Source organism: Chenopodium quinoa, unplaced genomic scaffold, assembly GCF_001683475.1.
Source record: "Chenopodium quinoa cultivar QQ74 unplaced genomic scaffold, ASM168347v1, whole genome shotgun sequence".
Taxonomy (NCBI): Eukaryota; Viridiplantae; Streptophyta; class Magnoliopsida; order Caryophyllales; family Amaranthaceae; genus Chenopodium; species Chenopodium quinoa.
The window spans coordinates 674,740-697,617 of record NW_018744113.1 but is presented as its reverse complement, the minus strand read 5'-3'; the positions used below and the strand labels follow the sequence as shown (position 1 = coordinate 697,617).

General features: G+C 38.8%; 2 protein-coding genes and 1 long non-coding RNA gene across 3 annotated transcripts; 2 read left to right on the top strand and 1 right to left on the bottom strand.

The window, feature by feature from the left end:
• Positions 1-2,727: 2,727 nt before the first annotated feature.
• Positions 2,728-3,145, top strand: LOC110692474. Its single transcript, XR_002505472.1, has 3 exons — positions 2,728-2,780; positions 2,867-2,971; positions 3,053-3,145. It is a non-coding gene; the product is annotated as an uncharacterized LOC110692474 (long non-coding RNA).
• A 2,702-nt stretch (positions 3,146-5,847) lies between these two features.
• LOC110692472 (beta-glucuronosyltransferase GlcAT14A-like) lies at positions 5,848-10,821 on the bottom strand. The gene is made up of 4 exons (XM_021869479.1): positions 9,777-10,821; positions 9,040-9,115; positions 8,829-8,944; positions 5,848-6,930 (listed from the first exon to the last, which is right to left on the bottom strand). The coding sequence occupies exons 1-4, from the start codon at positions 10,342-10,344 to the stop codon at positions 6,419-6,421; spliced, it is 1,272 nt and encodes a 423-aa protein (XP_021725171.1). The 5' UTR covers positions 10,345-10,821; the 3' UTR covers positions 5,848-6,418.
• A 7,488-nt stretch (positions 10,822-18,309) lies between these two features.
• On the top strand, positions 18,310-22,587 carry LOC110692471 (1,2-dihydroxy-3-keto-5-methylthiopentene dioxygenase 1-like). Its single transcript, XM_021869478.1, has 6 exons — positions 18,310-18,462; positions 18,676-19,462; positions 19,595-19,682; positions 19,766-19,860; positions 21,753-21,992; positions 22,160-22,587. The coding sequence occupies exons 2-6, from the start codon at positions 19,451-19,453 to the stop codon at positions 22,286-22,288; spliced, it is 564 nt and encodes a 187-aa protein (XP_021725170.1). The 5' UTR covers positions 18,310-18,462; positions 18,676-19,450; the 3' UTR covers positions 22,289-22,587.
• Positions 22,588-22,878: the final 291 nt, after the last annotated feature.

Sequence of the window (22,878 nt, the reverse complement as noted above, 5' to 3'; positions counted from 1 at the left end):
AGCCACAAGTCCTCTGCTCCTACAAATCACCCAAATTAGGCTATTACAGCAATAACAAAGCAAATTAAAAAAAAAAACAACAATTTGGTGCGCAAATACTTACAGGCCAGTATGAGCACCCAAAAAACCGCTTCCCCTTTGTTGGACCATCGTAGTGCACTGTCCTCAGTGGTGCAATTTCATTGTGGTAGCAAACCACCTGAGAAGACGAGGTTTGCTTCGACCTCGACCTTGAAGAGGAGCCAATTGAATTATGACTTGCCATTGATAGCGAACTGGAAAAAAAAAATTAAAGAAAGCTTTGAGTACAAGAGAAGAGATGAGATGAAGAAAGATGAAAAAATTAATTGATGGGGGGGGGGCAATTTATAAAATTCTCAGAGAAGAACAGGGGAGAAGGCATTAATGGTGTATAAGCTTTTTAACGGATGGAAATTAAATTAGAAGAAACCGGTTGTTCTAAGCAATCTAATTTTTTAACCGGTTTCAACAGGTGAAGGATCGTTAATGGAAGATAGGGGAAATAGTGGGATTGTTTCTGGATTTTAGAAAGGTGGGATTGTTTGTGGAAGACCACCTAAAGGTGGGATTATTAGTTTACAATTTTCCTTAAAAGATTTAAAGCCTTCAATTTCCCGTTAACTACAACAAAAGACAATTAAGAAAGCAGAAAAAGAATTGGAGCAGCTAAATTTGTGAATTTAATTAAATTAATTAATTTTTGAAAAAATGATTGATGAAGAAAAGAGGCCTAATATAGTAGCAATAGGAACTAGGAAGGCGTGAAAACTAGAACAAAAGCGACAAGAAATCCTATCATCCTCAACACTCTCTCTCTCTCTCAAATCCTATCATCCTCAACACACACACTCTCTCTCTCCCTCTTCCCACTTAGGTGTTAATGGAGGAAAGGAAATGGGGCTGGTCTGGTGGCTGGGTGTTGTTAATGGAGGTCAGTGGTGTTTGGTTGGAGAACTTAGGGGGTGTTTGGTTAGGGTTTTTGGAATGGGTTGGAATGGTGTCAACTCGATTTGAATGTTCATTCTGGAATTTCATAATATTACTATTTAACTCCATTCCAACCCCCTAAAATCTCATAACTAACTCATCCCATAAGATTCTAAATCCACCATCTTGTATGGGTTCCCAGTCCATTCCATTCTATTAGAGAGAGAATTTTCGGGCTTCAGCTAACACATGTCAAGGTCAAGGTGGAGACCTCTGTTCCAGCCCATTTGCAACTTGGAAAGATTACCTCTGAATTCTATGTTTCTTTGTACTATTTGGCATAACTCTTTTATTTTCCTTTCACGCGGCTGATTTGGTCATTGTTAAAATTGTTAGCTTAACTCTTATCAGCTCATCTGATTTATTATTGTATCTTACAAAATTGCCATTTGTGTCTATCATGATCCAGAAACTCATGGATATAGATATTTATCCAAGTAATCTGTAGTGTTTAGGATGCAGTTAACATTTAGCTGACACTCGGACAGTCAACTGACTTCGCAAATACCTATTTTTAATTTTTGTTTTTTAAGTGCAACACTTAGACGAGCATGAAGTTTTAGGAGGTTCAATTAAATGTATTAAAATAATATGCAAGTGAAATTTGTTGAGGAATTAAAAATTTATAAAATAGGGAATAGTGGGTGTAATTTTTTTTTATTAGAAAGAAAGGATGTGAGAGAAACATAATGAAAAGTGAGAATATAGACCATAAGAGGAGAGATTCAATAATAAAAAAAAATGTAGAAGATTTCATTTGAAGGAGTATCTATTAGATAATGGGTCAGTGTTGCATTCAGCACTTTAAACTTATAAAAAGTTCGAAGTCAATTAAAGATGCATGGGACCTTTTCAGCTCTTCCCATCGGAGAGTATGCTGCTGTGACTCTTCTGCTATTCTTCGTTTGAAGTCAATTAAAGATGCATGGGACCTTCCAGCAGATGATTCCAAAGATGAAAATAAAGATGGCTCTGAACTTGGTGAATATACTGAGGCTGAGGAGCTTGTGAAGGTGAATTTCGAAACACCATATTTTCAGGATACTTATGATCGCATATTTTTATTCTTCAATAAACACCTTACTCTCACTTGTTTTAAGCTTACTATTACCTCTGACTCATTTGCACCATTTCTGGATTAACAAATATATATTTACTTCCCTAGTACTGGACCCTTATGCTCTTAAGTGAATCTCTGACTCCATTGTGTCCAATTAAATATATTTTCCTTCAAAGTTTCTAATAAGGACTTTGTTTGCTTGAACAAAACAAATTAAATTCACTACTTTTTATGGGGTTACAATCTTTTTGTTTACTTTGTTTAATCTATATCAAGTTGGAATAGAAATATGGATTAGATATTTTAGATCCTATTAATATGTTAGCCCCCTCCCTCCGAGAATTAACTTCTCTGTATTGACACAACGAGGTCTTGCTGCAAAACCAAACAATCTCTAATCATCCTGCCCCCCCCCCTTTTTCCCCCCTTCCTCTTTCCTTTAAAAAATCCGAAAAGGTGAAAAAGTTGTAATGATAACCATTGCATTTGACTAATCCTATTTTTTTCTCCGCAGGCTTCAAAACGACTGACAAACCCATTTGAAATTATGTGGAAATCATTCTGCCTTGTGTTCTTTACAGTGAGTATTCAGTACAATCATTAGTAATTGTATTATTAGTAGTTTATTTCTCTGAAACATGCAACCCTTTTGTTTCTAAAGGAATGGGGTGATCGCTCAATGCTTGCTACCATCGCCCTTGGTGCTGCACAGGTACGATATTAGAACTAGCATTCATAGATATAAACTTCTATGCATCCATAAGTTTTACATTTATATCTTAATTACTTGAATTTCAGTCTCCATGGGGCGTGGCAAGTGGAGCCATAGTGGGACACCTAGTTGCCACATCTGTCGCAGTTCTTGGAGGAGCATTTCTTGCCAAGTACATTTCTGAAAAGCTGGTAGGTCGCTGAAATGTTTCTGCTGTTAAGGGTTGCTATCTTGCTGCTCTTATTTATCATGCTCACTATATTTCCCTTTAGGTTGGCTACTTGGGAGGAGTCCTATTTCTTCTTTTTGCTGTAGCAACATTCTTTGGATTCTTTTAGTTCCTCGTGACATAACAGAGTCGAAGGAGATTTTAAAACGTTTATCTTCAAAAAAGGAAATTTTCAGAAGATTTGTTCTCCAGATCAGGAACTCCTACCCACTGATACATTAGTCGGTTCGTACCAGTAGAATCTCTCAGCTTCATAGCCAGCTTGAAAATGTTCATACAAGTTCACCATGCCATTTTAGCAACAGAACACTTTGAGTAGGAAATTTGACAAATTCCAATAACCAGGTAAACAGAGTGAAACCTGTGAAGAATAGGTATTTATTGTTACTGATAAATTTTTTGTACCTTCCTTTGTATGACATGTATTTAAATAACCATTTTGCAACAATCATTTTTGTATAAATAATGATTTACCATGAAATGGTGTAGTTTTTTTTTAGTGTAAGAAACATTGTATTCTTAGTTTGGATTCGTTTCATGTTTTGGCATATATAGCTATATTACTCAATACAGAAATGTGTGTCAAAGATCGGATGGAATTTGGGAATATCATCCCTTAGTAACCTTTTATCATTTTTATCAGATGCAAAGAGTTTGTTTTGATGGTTTACAATTGTGACTTTTGAGGATTAAGTGTGGGATGAGGAATTGATAGGGAAAATAAATTGATATAATCCTGATTTCATGTTTTTAGACTTGGAGGTGATTTCATATACACCATCTTCCAAGTCTCCATGAAGGGCTAGCGTTGTGGATATCCATTTGGTGTACTTCCCAAATTTTGAAGCTGCCATGGCCAAAAAAGTTCAAAGAGTGTCACCGGAACAAACGTCATAATAGTCCATCCCCCGAATTGTGACGTCTCTGAAATCACAAATCTTGGTTTCAAGTGCTCTAAACTCTTTATTCTGTACACACTTGCTCCCAAGTGCTTTCTTCCTTGACAGTAATTTCCCAATGATCCATGTGTATAGGGTGAAAACTCTTGTTGATCAAAAGGAGGTTTGATAGGAAGTTTGAGGTGAGTTTTTGGGTTTAGCTTAGATTACACCTTGTTTTGGAGCCCAAATAGCTTTTCTAATTGGATGGTCTATCAAACCTGAGCCCAATAGCGAAGTCCCATATGGGTGCAAAGGTCAATTGGCACAAGTCTGGGATGAGTCTAAAAGGCTTGTGTTGAGCATTTCCAAGCTTTGGAAGCAATATAATGGCCCCATGGTCAAGTGGTCCAAAACCCATCTACTAAGATAATAAATCTACTAGGGGCTAGGGGTGAGCAAACCGGGTACCTCGTCAAATTTTTAGGAACCGGATCCGGAATTGGTTGGTACCGAGACCTAAAATTTAGAATTGGAATTGGAACCAATTCAACCAGGTCCTAAACTTTAGGAATTGAAATTGGAACCGCCGGGTATCGGGTCCGGTTCCGGGTACCAACTTATGTACATAATTATTAAATTTTAATACAAATTTAATACTTATTTTGATCCATTTTCATTTTTAGCGTTTAATACTTATATTTATATATGCATGATTACATGAAGCTATTTTATTTAGGTTAGATATTAATAATATGTTTTTTTTTTTTTTTTTTTACTAACTAGATACATTTAACATATTTTTTTAAGAAAAAAGTATATTTAGTTTAATATATATTAGGTAACTGGGTACCCAACCGGTTCTGGATCAAAAAAATTGGGATTTGGAATTGGAACCGGTTGCAACCAGTTTCTAAATTTATTACTCGGAATTGGACATTGGAACCACTGGGTCCAATTCTAGATTCGGACTCGCCAGTTCCTAACCGGTTCCAATTCCAATTCCAATTCCGGGTACCCAGAATTTTTTATCACTCCTAATTTCTACTACCACCTCTGTTATAATATTATTTGCAACTTTGGAATATTTTATATCAAAAACAATATTCCAAAGTTGCATATTATATGAAGTGGAGGTAGTACCAATATCTGTTTAGGGCCTGTTATGATTTACAGAAATAAACTGAACTTAACTAAATATTTTATGAAAGAAGGAAATTAGGAACTGAATTGGACTGGACTAAACTGATCGGAGCTTAACTGAATTGAACTGAAATTAAACCGAAGAGAATAGGCCCTTAGTGGTAGATCCCAAGGTACTTTTAATTTGTCTATTTGCTGATACTTATCGAGAAAGATTGCAAGCTTTTTTCTTTCGCAAGTATTCGTAACTAACTTTGTTATCAGAGTAAGTATTCTCATATACCCCTCGAGCTCAGTTAATTATTTTAGGTAAAATCATGATTCAAGCGTAAGATGTTCCTCAGTTCCTCACTGATCAAGTAATAAACTCCTGACTTGGTGACTATACCCGAAGCAACACCCATACGGACAAAGATGAGTGAAGAATGGGACCAATGAATATTTTGTCATCCAAGTATTTGGTACATTACAAGTAATAAAGCTATAAAATGAAGATCCTGGAATAGTTTCATCCAGCCTTTATGATTCACAATTGAAACAGTTGAGGGGTTTTATTCTTAAAACAACGCATGTATCTTCATGTTTCATGATAGAAATTCTTCTGAACTGATGTCTGATGGTATATCTTGGATGGGTGGTCAAGCATTGCGATTGCTATGTTGCTGAAATCCATTACTTAGTATTTTAGTAATGTATGTTTGTCTTGAATCTCAAGCTACTTGGAAGTATACTTGTGATTTTGTTAGATTGTTACAGAAATTAACTATAAGCTTGATTAGAGAGAATTTGTAAGAAAGTTGTGTAGTTTTGGCAGGAATTTTAGTCAAATAATTGTTTATTATTCATTGTAAGCAGAATCATTCAAGAACAATATGTGCAAACAATTACTCGTAGTTACAAAAAGTTACTCTGTGTGCCAACCGAGGAACTAGAGGCATCGCTTAAGTACAACATAATCAACCCTCTCAACTAAACAAAAAAAAGTTAATTTACTTTACAGCAATTACATCCCCTGGCAGCCCTGCATCTTCAGGGTTGTAGTGCATTGAATAGAGTTAAAGGGAGAAAAGATGACTAACACGAGCAACTCATGAGTGCCTAGATCTGTGCAGCTAACCCCAACCAATTGGAACTAAGGTACAACAATTACATCCCCAATAAACCACAAAGGCTTGGACACCTGCTGTTACAACATTAAAATTGACCACTAATCGTCTAACCCACTCTCTGATGCAGCATTGACAGTTATATAAACCTCAGAGCAGAGCTAAGATGAGCCGAGGAAAAAAATGCTTCTATAGGCTGAAGCTGAAAATGCTCTCATGAATTTTTTTAATTCCTTAGCGCGTCATTCAGGTGAAAATCGTGTGATAAATAGGGTAAAGAATTTATTCAATCAAACACTGCTGAGTTCGGAATGTCCCATTTTTAAGCAGCTCAGTGATACGTCTTTCAAATCTCTTAGCTCCAGGACCTGGCCTCAAGATGTCTGCATCACCCCATTCACCACAAGTGTTGTTCCTCTCACCAACGCACCAGCCACCAGGCACAACACTCCCACGTCTCCGCCCAAGAATTTCTCTATCAATACGATCAAGTATTGGGTCATTCGGACGAAACTGCGTGGCAAATGCCGATCCACTCTGTAGCATGTCTTTTAAGTCAGAGCCATTCAGGTGTCTGGGACTATCACTTGAAGATGCAGAGTAAGATGCATACTGTAAATTATGGTTTACAGCACTCTCTTTGAACTCTGGTGAGTTGCAAACAACGGTTGGTACATAGCTCAATAAAGATGATGGGGAATTTGCCAAGTACATCAGTAAAGTTCTTGGTAAGTTATCTGATCCCAGAACACAGAATTCAACAAATTTCCGATTCAAAACAGAGGTTGGTGACCCTGCACATAGAACACCAATTATCAGCTGATGATTCATTACTCAAAATTTCTGGTGAATTTTATGATTGCTTAGTAGACCAGCAGAAGATGCAGTTTCTTTGACATATTCTGAACAAAAAACTGTTAAACAAGATTTCCATCTACATTTTTTGATTGCTTAATATGCCAGCAGAAGATGCAGTATTTTTGACATATTCTGAACAAAAAACTGTTAACAAGATTTCCATCTACATATTTTGTAGTTTCTCATCGATTTATCTTGAAAATCGGGGCTTATTAGGGAAAATAGATGAATAAACATAACAGCTTTCTTTCAACTTCATCATTTTCATGTAGTTGCTAAACAAGAAAAGTGCCATCAATAAAATATTAAGAATATAAGCCATTCCAGCAACAACGTCAAACAGCCAATGCTCCTAGTTGCACCTTACAATAAAGTCCAAGAGTATTCTTCCGTTGATGGAATTATGCAGCAAGTAAACAAGTATATGTCAGAGGGAAGGTGTTATTAAGTTGCTGTTCTCACTGCTTATACTAGAGGCCTAGACACTTTGACAAAAGAACAGGGAGACAAAGGGAAGCAAGGGTAATTAGTAAACAATAGTGATTACTACCCATAGCATCAGTCTCATTTTGGAAAATATCATACATCAGGATCAAGGAAAGTTTTAAAAAAGTTCAGACCAGACAGAAGGTAACCTGAATATGGATCTAAAGTCAATTCACATGATCACTTCTACTGGCACATTGTTTAGGGATGCAATTTCCCTAATTTGGATAGCATATTATGTAGGTGAGAGAAATGAAAGGGAGGAAAATGGAGGAAATTAATTATTTGAGAAACAAATTTCTCCAAAATTGGAAAAATGTGGAAAGAAAATGGGAATAAGACATTCAATTAACATGAAATGACAATTTTACCTTTACTAAAATCTCGATTTTCTCCCCTTACCCCTGCCCCCCCTAGAGTCCTTCCAAAAAATAACCCCTTTTTTCATTTTCCCTCACCTTTCTTTGTCTCTCTCTTAGATGTGAAACCCAGATTCACATAATTGACATCCTTAATTGTCATGACTTCCCCAATTTCAAATCAAGAATTTTGAAGATGAAACTACCTATATAACTTAAATGACAGTGGAAAGACAAGCAACAACTATTTCAGCAGTGGAGAAAACATTTAATCACACCCATTCATCAGCAACTGTAGTTTTTTGTGTGTTGGCGGTGGAGATTGTCAGAGTGATGATAAAAGCCACCTTCAGGAGTTCAGGTGGATGTCTTAGTGGAAGTGGCAAAGGATCTCGTGGTGTTGTAGGCAGTAGTAAATGATAAAGAATCGAATTTTTTGGGGCTCCAAATTTGTGGGTCTTCTTCTTCCATTGATGAAGAATAGCAAGCGTAAAGGATGAACTATTCACTACCATAAGACCAAAAAGTTCGCTTCCCCTCCTATTTTCCTTTCTCTCCCCTAGTCCCCTCTCAGTTTTCTTCTTTCCCTTCCCAATTTATTATCCAAACAAGCTGCTATCGAGACCTTGTGTCCTAGCTACATAACCACTTTCTGGCCTAAAATCTCAAGTAACTGTTCTCAAAGAATACGAATACTACCAAAGCTTCAATACATATCCCTGATTCTTGCCCTGATTATCTGGTAACATCAGAGGTGAGACAGACAATGCAGGAAAGAGATCCCTTTCAAAGCTTCATTTAACCAAAACTAAATCCCATTATGTACTTTTTTTCAAGAGGGTAGGGGAGTATAAAGCAACTAGGGAAGCTGCTAGCGATAGACTAAGATTTGGAAAAAAAATCCATAATAGCTCAAACCAAGGAGCACTAGATTTAACTTTTACTAGTATTTGAGCTCTAGAAATATGCAAGTGAGGCTGCAGACTCACCTGAGAACAACTGATAAGCACTGGGAAAGTCCCGCTTTTGAGTGGCATAAAACATCCCAGTCTTTTCTGCAAGATAAAGTCCAGGATCCACAATGATGGGTTTCAGCCTTCGAGCTCTAAAATGCCACATGAAACCAGAGTTACTAAAAGGGAATAGACTTGATCAACAACCAAAAAATTGATTCATGTTAAACAAGTGAAAGTAACTCACTCTTTCCATCCAATGTAGCTGGTATGGTTCACAAAGTTCAGGTCTTTTGGTGTGTATGACAATATGTGCAACAAATCTGTACAAATGTGAATCATAACAACATAATCAAAATTAAATAAAAGTTTGAATACTTGAACCAAATTATCAAATCAAGCAAGGCATATATGCAACAAAACCATGAAAGACCCACATTATCAAATCAGTGTTAAACATTAAAGCTTGAACCAAAATACACATCATAAGATAACAACAATCTCCTCATCCAATGTAGCTAGAATTGTAACAAAGTTGTAATCTTTAGGTCATGAACCGCGAAATGAACAGCAAATTTGCGCAAAACCTAAAGTCAGGGTGCAATACACAACACCGACATCAATTACCATCTATATCACTGCTCTTTGCGACTCTGAACAATAAAAAACAAACCTAGTATCCTAGTATACACCAAATTAACAATCAATGCAGCTAATAAGAGAAATCCCAACAAAACTACACTTCAAGACCTTAAGTATCTTAGTCAATTCAAGTCCGAATCAAATCCGTCTACATCACTGCTCTTTGCGGCTTGAAAAACAAAACTAGTAACTTATACCAAATTAACAACCAATGCAGCAAATCAGGAAAAAAAAAAAAGCCAATAACACAAGATCAACCATCATTAAATCACAAAAAACAATAGGAAATCAAACATCCAAGCAAACCCCACAAAAAATTGAATTCAAAAGATAGAAATTTACCATCTTGAGTAACAAGGGGATAATCATGAGCAGACAAATTGATGAACCAATCCCAATTAGAATTCAACCTAAGCAAAATAGAGGCACCCCTAAGCAAAGAAGCAATAGGGGAAGATCCTCTAGGGTAAGCAAAATCGGCATTACCAATAACATGGACATTCCGGGCAGCTTTAACCACGGGCAGGCCGTGCACCCTAAGAGACAAACGGTCACGGTCAGACTGAGGGGCAAAACGGTCAAGATGAAGCAAGTAAAGATTTTTAGGGTGGTAAATAGAGAGAAGAAGCCGGAAGATTCTAGAATAGTCACCGGATGATCCAGTGATGAAGTAAGCAATTGAAGGGACAGAAGGAAGAGGGGGTGAGTTGGGGTTGTTGAGGACATATTGAGGGTTGGGGAAGAGGCGTGGGTCAGGTGATGTTGCGGTGGTTGTTGCGGCGGTTGTTGGGGTTGTTGTGGTTGTTGAGATGAAGAAGAGGAGAGAGAAAATGAAGGAGGCTGCTATGAAGTAGAAGGTTGTGGAGTTGTCTCTTGGTGGTGGTGATGGTGGTTGTTGGTTTTGCAACATTGTTGTTGTTGTTGTTGTGTGTTTTTTAAAAAAGTTTCTAGTTTTTGGTTCTTTTGGTACAAGATGGTTGTGTTGTTTTGGTGTGTTTATAATGGGATTAATGGTGCTATAGGGCCATAGGGATGGTTCGTTCTTGAGATAGGGGGGATTATTATGCGTTCGTGTAAATGAAAATTTAACAAGGGAATGATTTTTTATTTGGGGGTGTTGTGAGATTACTAGATCTAAGGTGGGGTGTTTTTGGTGTGTTTTAGGAAGGCTAGATATTAGGGAGATATTTAATTTATATGATTTTGATTTGATGATTCGATTACCATTTGTTGGTTTACTACTTTATTAGTAGTGTATAAGTGGAGGACGGGTAAAGATTAAGGAGGCAAGAAAGGTGATTAGATGGGAATGAATTAACAAGATGAATTTAATTGGTGAGCTTTTGACTGTTAGGTGCTCCCTTAATTCTATTTTAAGTGCCTAATAGTTACATTTATACTTCTAATACTTTTTGATTGATGTGGAATTTTGATAGTGATATGAAGAGGTTCGAACATTCAACCTCTAAGAAGAAAAGTCATTGTTTAACTATCCAAGTAATTGTCTTATAATTTTCCACACAAATTTATGTTATACTGCAAAAGTATTGAAAACACATATAATTCTTAAAAAATTAACAATTGTATAACTGAAAAAAGTAGCTATCCGGAGCAACGCCCTGGCTATACACTAGTTAATATTAAAAAAAATGTTCATTGAAATGATCCGATAACAAAATTTCACATAGTTATATATTAAGATATTGTACATGCTTGGCCTAACTCGCTTTCGACCCTACAAAATCTGGCCCTCTTTGACATTACATGCACCGACCTTGACCCAACCCCCTTATTAACCAGGTCTAAACAAAATTAACCATTAAAACTTAAAACCCAATCGATAAAACAGGGAGTATATATTAGGAGGAAAAAAATCTATTATAATAGCCAAAAAATCCAAGAACCCTAACCCGGTCTTTACCTTTTATCGCGAGTTTGATAAAATTTGCAAATCCTAATATGGTATTAACAGAGATAGTTATGATATGATTGGTGCCAAAATCCCCTTTAAATTATCATATGTGAATATCTCTTCTCACTTGAGAAACGAAGAAACTAATAGACATGAACACCCAATCCTCTCCAAATATTAAAACAGTGGCCCTAACTTAACTTTATTTGTGTGCGTATCTACCATTGAACACTACGTGTTGGCATTAGGGATATCCTGTGGAATAAGGATGTCAAAGTCTTTTTAAACAAGTCGAATAGAGGTATTGATCCCTTGAAACTTGTATGGCTTACACGATCATGAGTTGGAGTTGGCTTAAACATATAACTTACTGTATATATGCGCTCAATCTTTGCCACTAGATTAGGTGAAACGCTAAACATCGCCCGCAATTTACCATATAAAGCCCACAAATATGTTATGATTTGACCATTATGCCCTTTCGGTAAAATTGAGATAATCTCGGTGTAAAAAATGTGGAGCCGTACTGGCTCGCCGGGGGAGACCGGATGGCAGGCCGGAGATGCGGGGGACGCCGGAGGTACGTCGTCGTCGACGGAAAACGAGGTAAGTGACCGCTAAAATTCACGGTTTACCGTCGTAGTGGCTCTGGCGCCTAGGGTGGACGCCCAAACCGTAGCCTGGACGTCCAAGCCGGACGCCAGAACCACCAGAGTGGCGTCCAGGCTAGACGCCCAGACCACCAGAGTGGCGTCCAGCCCAGACGCCCAGACCACCAGACTGGCGTCCTGGGCAGACGCCACTCCACTGGGTGAGGCGGCCTTGCCAGACGCCAGTCCAGTGGCTGTGGCAGCCCTTGCAGACGCCACCTTTAATAATTAATTTTTATTTTTTCCTTTTTGATTTTGTTGTTGTTTTTTATTTAATTTTTTTGTGAAAAAAAAAATCGAAAATGATTTTTTAAAAAAATTCGAAATGGGTTTTTTGTAAATTAAATTTGAAAATTCGAAATAGGTTTTTTTAAAATTAAATTTGAAAATTCGAAATGGTATATTTTTAAATTTAGTTTGAAAATTCGAATTGGGTTTTTATAAAAATTAAGTTTGATTATATATAATTATGTTTTTTTTGTGTTAATTATGTGGAAATATAGAAATTAAATGTATTATCCGTTAAATGTATTTATTGTAATATATAATTGATGCAGGAATATGGTGGAGACGGAAATGATTACAGTGAGATATTTGGACATGATGGTCCATTCGAAGAAGCTCAACAAGCGATTGATTGGGCAAAACAGGTTGCAATTGCAGCTGGATTTTGCTTGGTAGTAGCAACTCATAAATCTCAACGGGATGGTAGAATGGATCGCATTTTGAGATGTGACCGTTATCGCAAAAGAGAAGAAAGAGATTTTCGTACAGCCACTCGGTTTGACACAAAGCGGAAAGGTTGTGGGTGTGAGTTCAGAGTAAAGGTTCGACAACTACGGAGTCGTGACGGTTGGGAAGTGATAGGTTACTCTAAATGGGGGTATCACAACCATGAGATGATAGTATATGAAGAGGGTCATCGACAACTGAGCGGCTTAAGTCCTGCTGCGAAACTAGTTGTGAAAGAAATGAGTGATGCTCAAGTGAAGCCTGCTAAAATATTAGCATCTGTGTTAGAGAAATTTCCAGAAGACCATCCAAACCGAAGACACATCTACAACGTCAGACAACAACTCAGGTTTGAACGGTCAGAGGGAAGGAACCCTATACAGCAGCTGCTACACCAGGCACAATCACGTGGTTACCTGTTCTGGTTTGATTCTGATGAAGATACAGCGGAGGTGACTCATCTTTTCCTTGTGCATCCTGATTGTGCTGATATGATCAAGTCTTGGCCATTTGTGATTTTGATCGACTCAACGTACAAGACAAACAAGTACAAGTTCCCTCTGGTTGAGATGGTTGGGATGGCTCCAACGAACCAGAACTTTCTGATTGGTCATGCAATCATCAGGGATGAGACGGCTCCAAGTTATTATTGGGTTTTGGAGAAGCTGAGAAACTACATCGGGCCTAATGTTCATCCAGCAGCCATCGTCAGCGACTGTGAGGGAGGTCTCTTTGCCCCCATAGCAGAGCTGTTTCCCGAATCGAACCACTTATTGTGCACATGGCACATCAACAACTGCGTGAAAGTGAAAGCCTACAACCTTTTCAAGAAGAATTTGGAAATGGCAGAGAGATTGGTGAATGGTAAGTGGCGGAAGATCCTACAGGCTACCACAGAGGAAGCGTATGAGCGAGCATTGGCTAACTTCAGGGATTCGTACCAGTGGTGTCCGACACTGGTGGACTATGTGATGCATCAATGGGTCCCTCATAGGGAAAAGTTTGTCAAATATTGGACAAACCAGGTACTTCATTTTGGGAACACTACAACATGTAGAGTTGAGAGCGCTCATAGAGCTACCAAGGACTGGATTGATTCATCGACCGCTGCTTTGGATACACTGTTCGCTAGACTGAACAAGTCAATTGAAACTCAGAAGAACGACATCAGGAACTCTCTAGAGGACTCCAGACGACGACATGGTACGATGTATAGCCATTTTATATTTAAGATTCTCCATGGTCGTGTGTCGCACTACTGCTTGGGGTTGATTCTCACTGAGCTGAACAGGGTGAGGGACTTGGCTGACGAAGTGTATACTCGGTGTGGGTGTACTATTTCAGTAACTCATGGATTACCTTGCGCATGCACCATTCATCGCGTTATTACAGAAGAAAGGGCGTCGTTACATGTTGATCAGGTCCATTCATTCTGGAGGACGCTTGTTATTGGTGAGCATGCAGACAATCAAACGGCCGACCGTGAACAGGAAGAGTTGGAGCAGTTCCGTTCGATGTACGACCGAGTGTCCTCCAGCCATCCTTTTATTATTCGTGACGCTACTCATGTGCTTCATGACATGTTCCACCCGTCTAACTTAGATTATGAGGAACCCGAAGGAGTTGACCGTCCTCGAGGTCGACAACGGCGGAACAGGAGTGCGTTTGAGTATATCCGTGGTCTTGGTCGTGGTCGTTCTCGTGGTCGGACATCGTCATCTAGTCGTAGTCAATCTTCATCGTCTGTGAATATGCCCCTGAGAACTGGTACGTTTTGGTTGTTTTTATTGCACATAGTTTTAAAGTGTTACTCCTGTCTTCTTAACTGTCTATAATTAATTATTTGGTGAATAGGAAGAAACGATGTTGATCAGTTTCCGTACAAGGAAAGGATACCTGCGATCATCATGTCGTACGTGGAAGGGTGGAATGATGTAATCGGAGATGGTAACTGCGGATTCCGGGTCGTGGCTGATGTTTTTCAAATGGGCGAAGACAACTACGGTTTGGTGCGTGAGTTGATGTACAGCGAAATTGCCTCTAACCGAAATGTTTATCGTCATGTGTACCAGGATGACTTGGATGGCGCTCTCCGGCGTATCCGGTGGGGAGGTGGACCTTGCGGCGAAAATCATTATTTTGACGCGCCCCTAGATCTGTTTGCCGTTGCAAACATTTACAAATGCGCAGTCATGCATTTCGGCTTGGGAGTGCATAGTCAAGCTTATTATCCTTGTACCACGGTTCTCCCTTGGCGGTCGCGTGAGACTGTCACCACACCGGTCAGAGAGCTAGCTATTGCGTTTCTTGGGTCGTCATACAGACATTTCATCCGACTAGACATGTCAACCGATTTTCCGGTGCCACCGATTATACCTCGGTGGTACAACATTCGCACAGCGAGCGTAGAGGGTTGGGATGCGCTATATAATGACCGGATCCACGAATGGAACACCCTAGCTGCATTTTAGTTTTTCTTGTTTACATTCTTTATTTGTAATCTTATTTGTACGTTGCTCTTTTAATGAGAACATTAATATTTTATATTGTATTGCTTACTGCATTCTATATGTTGCGCGCGGATCCACGAACGGTTATATCAAAATTTAAAAACAGCACTGATAATATGTTTAAGTTGGAAGCTAAAAGAACAATCTAAAATGTTACAATTTTACAACATAATGTCCAACATAATGCTCTGTAAATAAAATACAATAACCATCAGTAATCCCTCCTCGACGACGACTCCCACTGCGCAAGGGTCTGTTCCAGACTATCAACAACAGCTCTCCCTGTTGCACTCATGCTGTCCTTCTCAAGAGAGAGTTTCTGAACGTCTTGCATTATCTTTCCCATCCACTACATACAACAAAAAACAGAAGATGAAATACAATAACAACAAATAAAACTTAATTAAAAGACAACGATAAATATAATAAAAGACATACCGCTTCCGTGGCAGTAGGCGGTGGCACATAATCATCATCGCTGTGGTCGAGATCAGCGATCAACCTCGGGTGCGAATACCGGTTGAACCATTCCATGTAGTAATGGTCACACATGGGAGTAACCCCAGAGGGCGGCCGCTGCAACTCCGCTAACCATAATCGAGCCACCATCGGAAACTGGTCCCACGTCCCGGTCATGATATCCGGCCATTCCACGACGTACTCCCTCGACGATGCAGGTCGGACCGCCTTCATCGGGCACGCCGGGGGAGGAGGTACAACTTGGACAAATCCAAGCTGGCGAAGACAACGCTGGGGCATGTACGCCTCGACGATGTCACGATACTGAATGAGTCCCGTGTACAGGGTCCTGGGTACCCTAACACTAGGGTTCGGGCCGAAAGGCATCCAGTTCACCTGTACAATTACAACATATAAAATATAATAACATGAATATAATATGTGCAAATAATAAAATGTAGACTCTATAAATAAACGTTACCTCTAAGGGGGACAGCCTGTCCAGCAATAACCGTATCGATCGGAGGCGGTCAACGGACTTCTTCTCCGAGCGCGGACTCCACGCACAAGCACGCGACATCCCCTCATCAATAGGAACTGGGTCACGATGTGGTCGCAATGCAGGAAAGTACTCGTATATCCAAGTCTGCAATAGAGTCAGACACCCAGTGATACCTGTCGCGTCAGCCCGACTCGCAAATCCTAGTTGGCGATACAAATACGCCAACGTAGCCGATCCCCAGGAAAACTGGCCTACACTGTCGGGGTCACACGCCTCTACGATGTCGCGTGGCCTGAGCTTGTTTCCGCCGCTCTTATCCGGAAACAAGGTACATCCGAGGAGTAGAAAAACATAAGCACTCAGCTGTGCGTCGGGCGTCCTACGTGCACTCGGGTACAAACACCGCTGCAACACGGATGCGATCTTCACATCTCCGTGTTCCCAAACACCTAGAGCCTCGGTGTACAGTGCAGCCCTGTCCACCGCCAACAACTCTGCCAGCGAATCTGCCTGATCCGCATCAGCCACAGCACAAAGTCGTTTACCCTCAACACGAATCCCCAGAATGGCCTCGATGTCATGTAACATGATCGTCATCTCACCGAACGGAAGGTGAAAAGAGTTTGTATCCGGCTACCATCGCTCAATGAAAGCCGTGATCAGCGTACTGTCAATCTTATCGTGCACGGTGGCAGGAACGTGCTTCACCCCAGTGCCCTCCAGTCGCTCGAACATCTCGCTCTCCGCCGGCCAGGCCTCAGCCCATGTACGCAAAAAACTACAAGTCTTTTCCCGGGTATGACATTTCAACAACCCCGTAACTGAAGGCCTCTCCTGGTCCTCCCAAATACGGGCAGCTATGTGTCCTAGAAAGCTAGGAATCACACTCCCGTCAACAGGCCCACCGGGCACCTCACTCCTAACAACCCAAGAATCATTACCCGCCCTCGACCGTTTCCTGCTTGCCCCAGATACAGTGGACGCAGATGATGTGCCAGATCACTAACAAACCTACCACCCCTACCCTTACGCACCTCCACCATATGCGTCTCGTACATGTCATCAACCCTCTGACTGAATGGACCGTAATCATCATACGGTCCACTGCCATCGTCCACATCCTCATCCTCATCTGCGCCCTCCTCCTGCTCCTCCTCCTGGTCACCCTCCTCAGCATCATCATCGTCATCGTCATCCTCATCCCGACGGTGGATCCGTTCTCTACGAACTGAGGCCGAAATACCACGGGATCTGACATGTCTATGCCCCGACCTCTCCACTGAATAACTTCTACTAAGAAGCTCTATATTCTTCCCCCCACCATGACGACCCTACACAAAATTTTAAAATATATAAACATACAAAAATTTATACGATAAATAATCATCATCGCAAATCAAATACACTAAAAACATACAAATAATAGTAAACAAAATATAAACGTAGAAAAAATACAACGAAATTGAAAAAATTTATAAAAATAAACAACAAAATATAAAAACAATTCAAAATTATATTACAAAAAAAAAAAAAAAATTAAAAACAATTTTTTAAAAAAATTAAAAAAAAATAAAAAATAAAAATTTGGGGGGGGGGCGCCTTGGCTGGATGCCCAGCCGGCGGTGGTGGCGCCAGATGCAGACGCCGCCACCAGTTGGTTGGCGCCTGGGCTGGACGCCACAGCCACGGCTGCGGCGCCTAGACTAAACGCCACAACCGTGGCGGTGGCATCCAGCCCAGGCGCCAGCCAACTGGTGGCGGCGTCTGCATCTGGCGCCACCACCGCCGGCTGGGCGTCCAGCCAGGGCGCCCCACCGCGTTCACGGCGGTTTTCCCCTTTTTTTTTTTTTTTTTTTTTAAAACAAAATATACCTTTCCTCCTTGGGACATCCTTCCCTCCGCCGCCGCCGCCACTTCCTTGCCTTGCCGCCTCGACATTGCCGTTATTTTGAATTTTTTTTTTTTTTTAGAGAGGTTGAAAGAAGATGAGCAATGAGAGTGTGAGTGATGAGAGTGTGAGTGATGAGAGTGTGAGTGTTTTTTTTTTAAGGTCAAGGGCAATTTTGAAAACCAAGTGAATTTTGTGGGCTTTATATAGTAATTTGTGGGCGATGTTTAACAAATCCCATTATTAGACCTCATTAGATCTCCTTCTCTCTCCAATCCTCAATCCCTCAAAGCTCAAACTCAAGCAAAACACAAAAATTTATTAAAATCCGATGTACAATATCATTATTGTAAATCAACTTGTTTGGACTCGCACGTGAGCACCTTCTTCCGTTTTTTTTTTCATTTCTAAATCCTCATCTTTTTTTGAGTACTTTCTTCTTTCACGTTCTCTCTCCACTCTTACTTCCTCTCCTCTTCTTTTTGCTACAGTTCATTTTCTTCCATGATTTATCTCTATTTATTTTGAGATTCAAAGGTTTTCGACTTTTTTATTTATTGATTTTTGTTATTTAATGGAATTTCACAGCTAATAAGCTTGAAGTGCACAGTCGTCATCAACGTCGTGACGTCGTCGGTTTGCTCGGTGAGATGGTCGGAAATGATGGAATCGGCGATGGTTTCAGCACTATCGGCATTACTAGCGGTGGTTTCGGCGACGAATTTTGATTTGTTTGAGTGATTGTAGACTTTGTAGTGTTTTTTTTCGTGACTATTGTCAATTTTGCATTTATTTTTGTTGATTTTGATACTCTGTTTTGCATATGTAGCTTAATTACTTTTGTGAAATTAAAAGTCACTTGCGTGAAAAAAAAAAGTTACTTTTGTGAAAAAAATGCCACTTTTGTGAAATATGGGTAACTTTTGTAAAAGAAAAATGGTCACTTTTTATAAAATATTCGATGTATAGTAAAATATTGTAAACCGGGGGCATGCACAACCAAATTTCATTTTCATAATAGACATCCATTTTAAAAATTGAAATCCATCCACAAAATTAATCATGAGAAAACCAAGCTTCCACAAATTTTAAGCATCCACAAAATTAATCTTGAGAAAACCAAGCTTCCACAAATTTTAAGCCTCCAAATGTTATGATGCTAACTTTCATACCAGATTTTTTAAACGTAGAAACTAGAAGCACCACATTAACCACACACTCATAAGTTTTTGTCCCTTTTCATGCTCTTCCTATTTTATATTCCCTCAATATGATTTTTCAGCTAATTAAATTAATAAATTAATACTTCATTTTTATAAATATATCACCCTTCTTCATTTACCAACAGAACTCAACTGAAGTCATGGCAATCGAGGTGAGTTTTCTACATCATCCAATTTCATACCCTTTTTCCTTTAATTAATTCCTACTTATAAATTTATAATCATATAATCGCTAATTAATTAATTAATATATAATTTTGATTAATTTTAATGTTAATTTGAAGGCTTGGTATATGGATGAAAGTAATGAGGATCCAAGGCTTCCTCATCATCGAAACCCAAAAGAATTTGTCTCCCTTGATACCCTTTCTGGTTTGTTAATTCTCCTTCCCATTATTTTTTTTTCTGGGAATTTTTTGGCCATTTATTGATGATAAAAATGGGGTTTGTTGCAGAAATTGGTGTTTTACACTGGAAATTGAATGCTAAGGACTATGAAAATGATCCTGAATTAAAGAAGATTAGAGATGAGAGGGGTTACAACTATATGGTAAGTTTGCTCCCTATATCGGAAATAATAGTCACATATACTAGTAATACTGCTACCTCTGTTCCGTGTTTGTTCCATTTGATTTTTGCAAAGTTTTCGACACACATGATTGAACTATATAATATACGGAGTATTTAATTATAGGTGATTACAAATTATACTCTAATATTTTGAATATGAACTCAATCTCACCTATTTCTTCTTATGTATTTGAGTTTAACTCATGATATGATTTTTTTTGTTTGAAGTTAGAACACAAATGGTATATGTGACAAACAGGAGAAAATGGAGGTACTATTAATAAATGTTTGGAAAATGTTGTGGCGTTTTCTAAATTATTATTCCATAATGGATTTTGAGCGCAAATAAAAAACTTACAAAAAAAAAAAAAAAAAAAAAAAAAAAAAAAACTGGAATGATGCTGATCTTATTGGATTGGAAAATTGGTGAGTATATGTATTGCATAATTGGCTTCAATCTGTTTTTTTGATGTTGCATTAGGATTGTGGCCTTTGTGGGTTACAAATAATTTTAAGGGATAATCAACATGAGATTGAGTTGATTGCTAGAAGTAAGCAAAAATGCTTCTACCGCCGTTTCATATTATGTGCAATAAAGTCCTTGACACCGACTACTAGGTAAAATTTGTTTGTGAGTGTAATGGAGGGAGAAAGATATAGATGCATGTGATGAGACAAGAGATATAGGACATGGCAACTTAAAATGAAAGACAACATTTATTGCACATAGTGTAAGGATTCATTTTTAGTAAATGTAGCACATAATATGAAGCAGAGGTAGTATTTACAATTGTAGCTAATTGATTAGGATGCTTGAGAGTTAAAGAGTTACATTGGGTTCAGTGCTTTAGATTAAGGTTGAGGTATTGAAATGTAAGAGTTGATTAGTTGTAAGGACCTTAAGGTGCAAGGAGTTGAGGAGCAATCTAGAGAGAATAATTGTAATTCGTTCTAAATTTGTTAAGAGTTACTATGTACTCTGCAGTTCATGGTTCTGGTTTTATGTGCGAGTACTGTGAATTTTGTAATATGCGGCAGGATATCCATCTATAATCCATTTGTATCAAAGTCTGTTGTCCTTGGTACTTAGCTAACATGGTATAATGTTGTTATATAAAATCTATAGGGGGGAAATTAAAGGGTGTCTCAACTTAGCAGGGTAAAAATCTAAATCTCTCCAATTTCTGCAGAGCTCTTTGCTTCTATAATCTAATGTTTTACACATTGACATCTGATTGAATCAACTGGATGATGCTCGTCAGTCTTCACTGTCATCTCTCTTATTTCTTTTCTTCTCAACATACATATGGTGCTACACTACTACGGCTAAGAGCCTAAGCCGATATTATTTATTTCCTTAGAAGACTTGCTCTTCAACAGTTGTGAAGCTTTAACGTACCTCTAAGTAGAATGCAATTGCATATTAGCTTATTGTTTCCTATTCTGCAGGATTTAACATTTGAACTCAAAACAACACCTACTAGTAACAATTAAAAGTGCTCTTGGCCATACCAGTAATTAAAAATTTATCATCACGAACCCTCAAATGGCTGGCTATTCTTATGACACTTTATGAGGAGCCTTTTTATCCTAGCGTACTTGGTTTGGAGTTGACATATTGCTGACAGGGCAGCTGGGCAGACGTAACTCTAGCAATCAGCAGCTGTGTTTTACTTTTTGTTCAGAAGGGTGGGGCGGGGGAAGAATTGGAATTATGTATTAATTCTGATTAAAATTATAAAACCAGAGTTCTGGAACGTTATCTCTTGAACCCAACAGTTTGCAAAGTTTACATTCTCTATCTTATGCTTTCCGATTAAGTCAAGGGTCGTTTTCTCTGTAGGGGCTCTTACGATTTATTCTGATGTGCAGGATATTCTTGATTTGTGTCCTGAAAAGGTGGAGAATTATGAGCAGAAGCTGAAGAACTTCTTCACAGAACACATACATGCAGATGAAGAGATACGCTACTGCTTGGAGGGAAGTGGCTACTTTGATGTACGAGACAAGGCAGACCGTTGGATTCGGATCTGGCTTAAAGAGGGTGATATGATCATACTTCCTGCTGGAATATACCATCGTTTCACTCTTGACACCTCTAACTATGTGAAGGCAAGTATACACTTCGTAGTATACAGTAGTAATTTTGTGTGACAATATAGTCTCACTACTATTGAGCTTTGCATCCCCTCTTTGTTACCTATATCTGTTTACTACCACTAAAGGATCATGGAAATTGCTGATATGATTTAATGAGAACACTTATGAACAACATGCAGTTAATGAGGCTTTTCATAGGAGAACCAGTGTGGACACCCTATAATCGGCCACAGGAAGATCATCCAGTTAGAAAGGAGTACGTAAAGAATTTGGCAGAGAAAGCGAGGATGCCTGTTTCTGCTTACTAGTAATTCAAGCCATACCTTGTGGTTGCTCGTGGGTATCAAAATTTTATAGGTATTCCGTGACTGTAATCATTGATATGCTAGAGCTATGGCTGCTTGTAATGTGTATCGCTGCTTCTTTGTGGACAGTAGTAGGAAGTTATAGTGTAAAAATTTCTACACAATTATTGTTATTGTTTTAGAACAAAGGATTTAAAGAGATCAAAAGAAAGCTTTTAGATACTCCGATAATTGTTTTGTATATTTCCTTCAGATCATGCGGTGATTTATAGTAGCCTTGCATGAAAAGTGTTTACTCGATATATTAAACATGCAGTGAAATGTCTAATCGAGTATGAGGTTCTGAGCGACGATATTTACTCTTGGATGGGAAGCTAAACGGTGATATTTGGCGGTATCCTTAATCCATTCATATTACGCATACGATGCGTATTACAACACTCCCCCTTGAACGGATTTCTATAGGATGACTCCTATCCAAAATTTACATTTATGTAAAATAAATATTACTGCTATTGTACCTATATGTTTACCTGCCTCATTAAAACCTTGCCAAGAAAAACCCTGTGGGATAAAAACTTGGACGAAGGAAA

What these genes read in the sequence shown, in the direction of transcription:
- LOC110692471 (XM_021869478.1), top strand. An exon ending in CTCCCTTGATACCCTTTCTG is followed by an intron (nt 19,683 to 19,765) that starts GTTTGTTAATTC and finishes GGTTTGTTGCAG; the next exon opens with AAATTGGTGTTTTACACTGG. An exon ending in ACACCTCTAACTATGTGAAG is followed by an intron (nt 21,993 to 22,159) that starts GCAAGTATACAC and finishes AACAACATGCAG; the next exon opens with TTAATGAGGCTTTTCATAGG.
- LOC110692472 (XM_021869479.1), bottom strand. Translation starts at nt 10,344, where the DNA reads ATGTTGCAAAACCAACAACCACCATCACCACCACCAAGAGACAACTCC. An exon ending in TCCCCTTGTTACTCAAGATG is followed by an intron (nt 9,116 to 9,776) that starts GTAAATTTCTAT and finishes ACATTTGTACAG; the next exon opens with ATTTGTTGCACATATTGTCA. An exon ending in TGCTTATCAGTTGTTCTCAG is followed by an intron (nt 6,931 to 8,828) that starts GTGAGTCTGCAG and finishes TTCTATGTGCAG; the next exon opens with GGTCACCAACCTCTGTTTTG.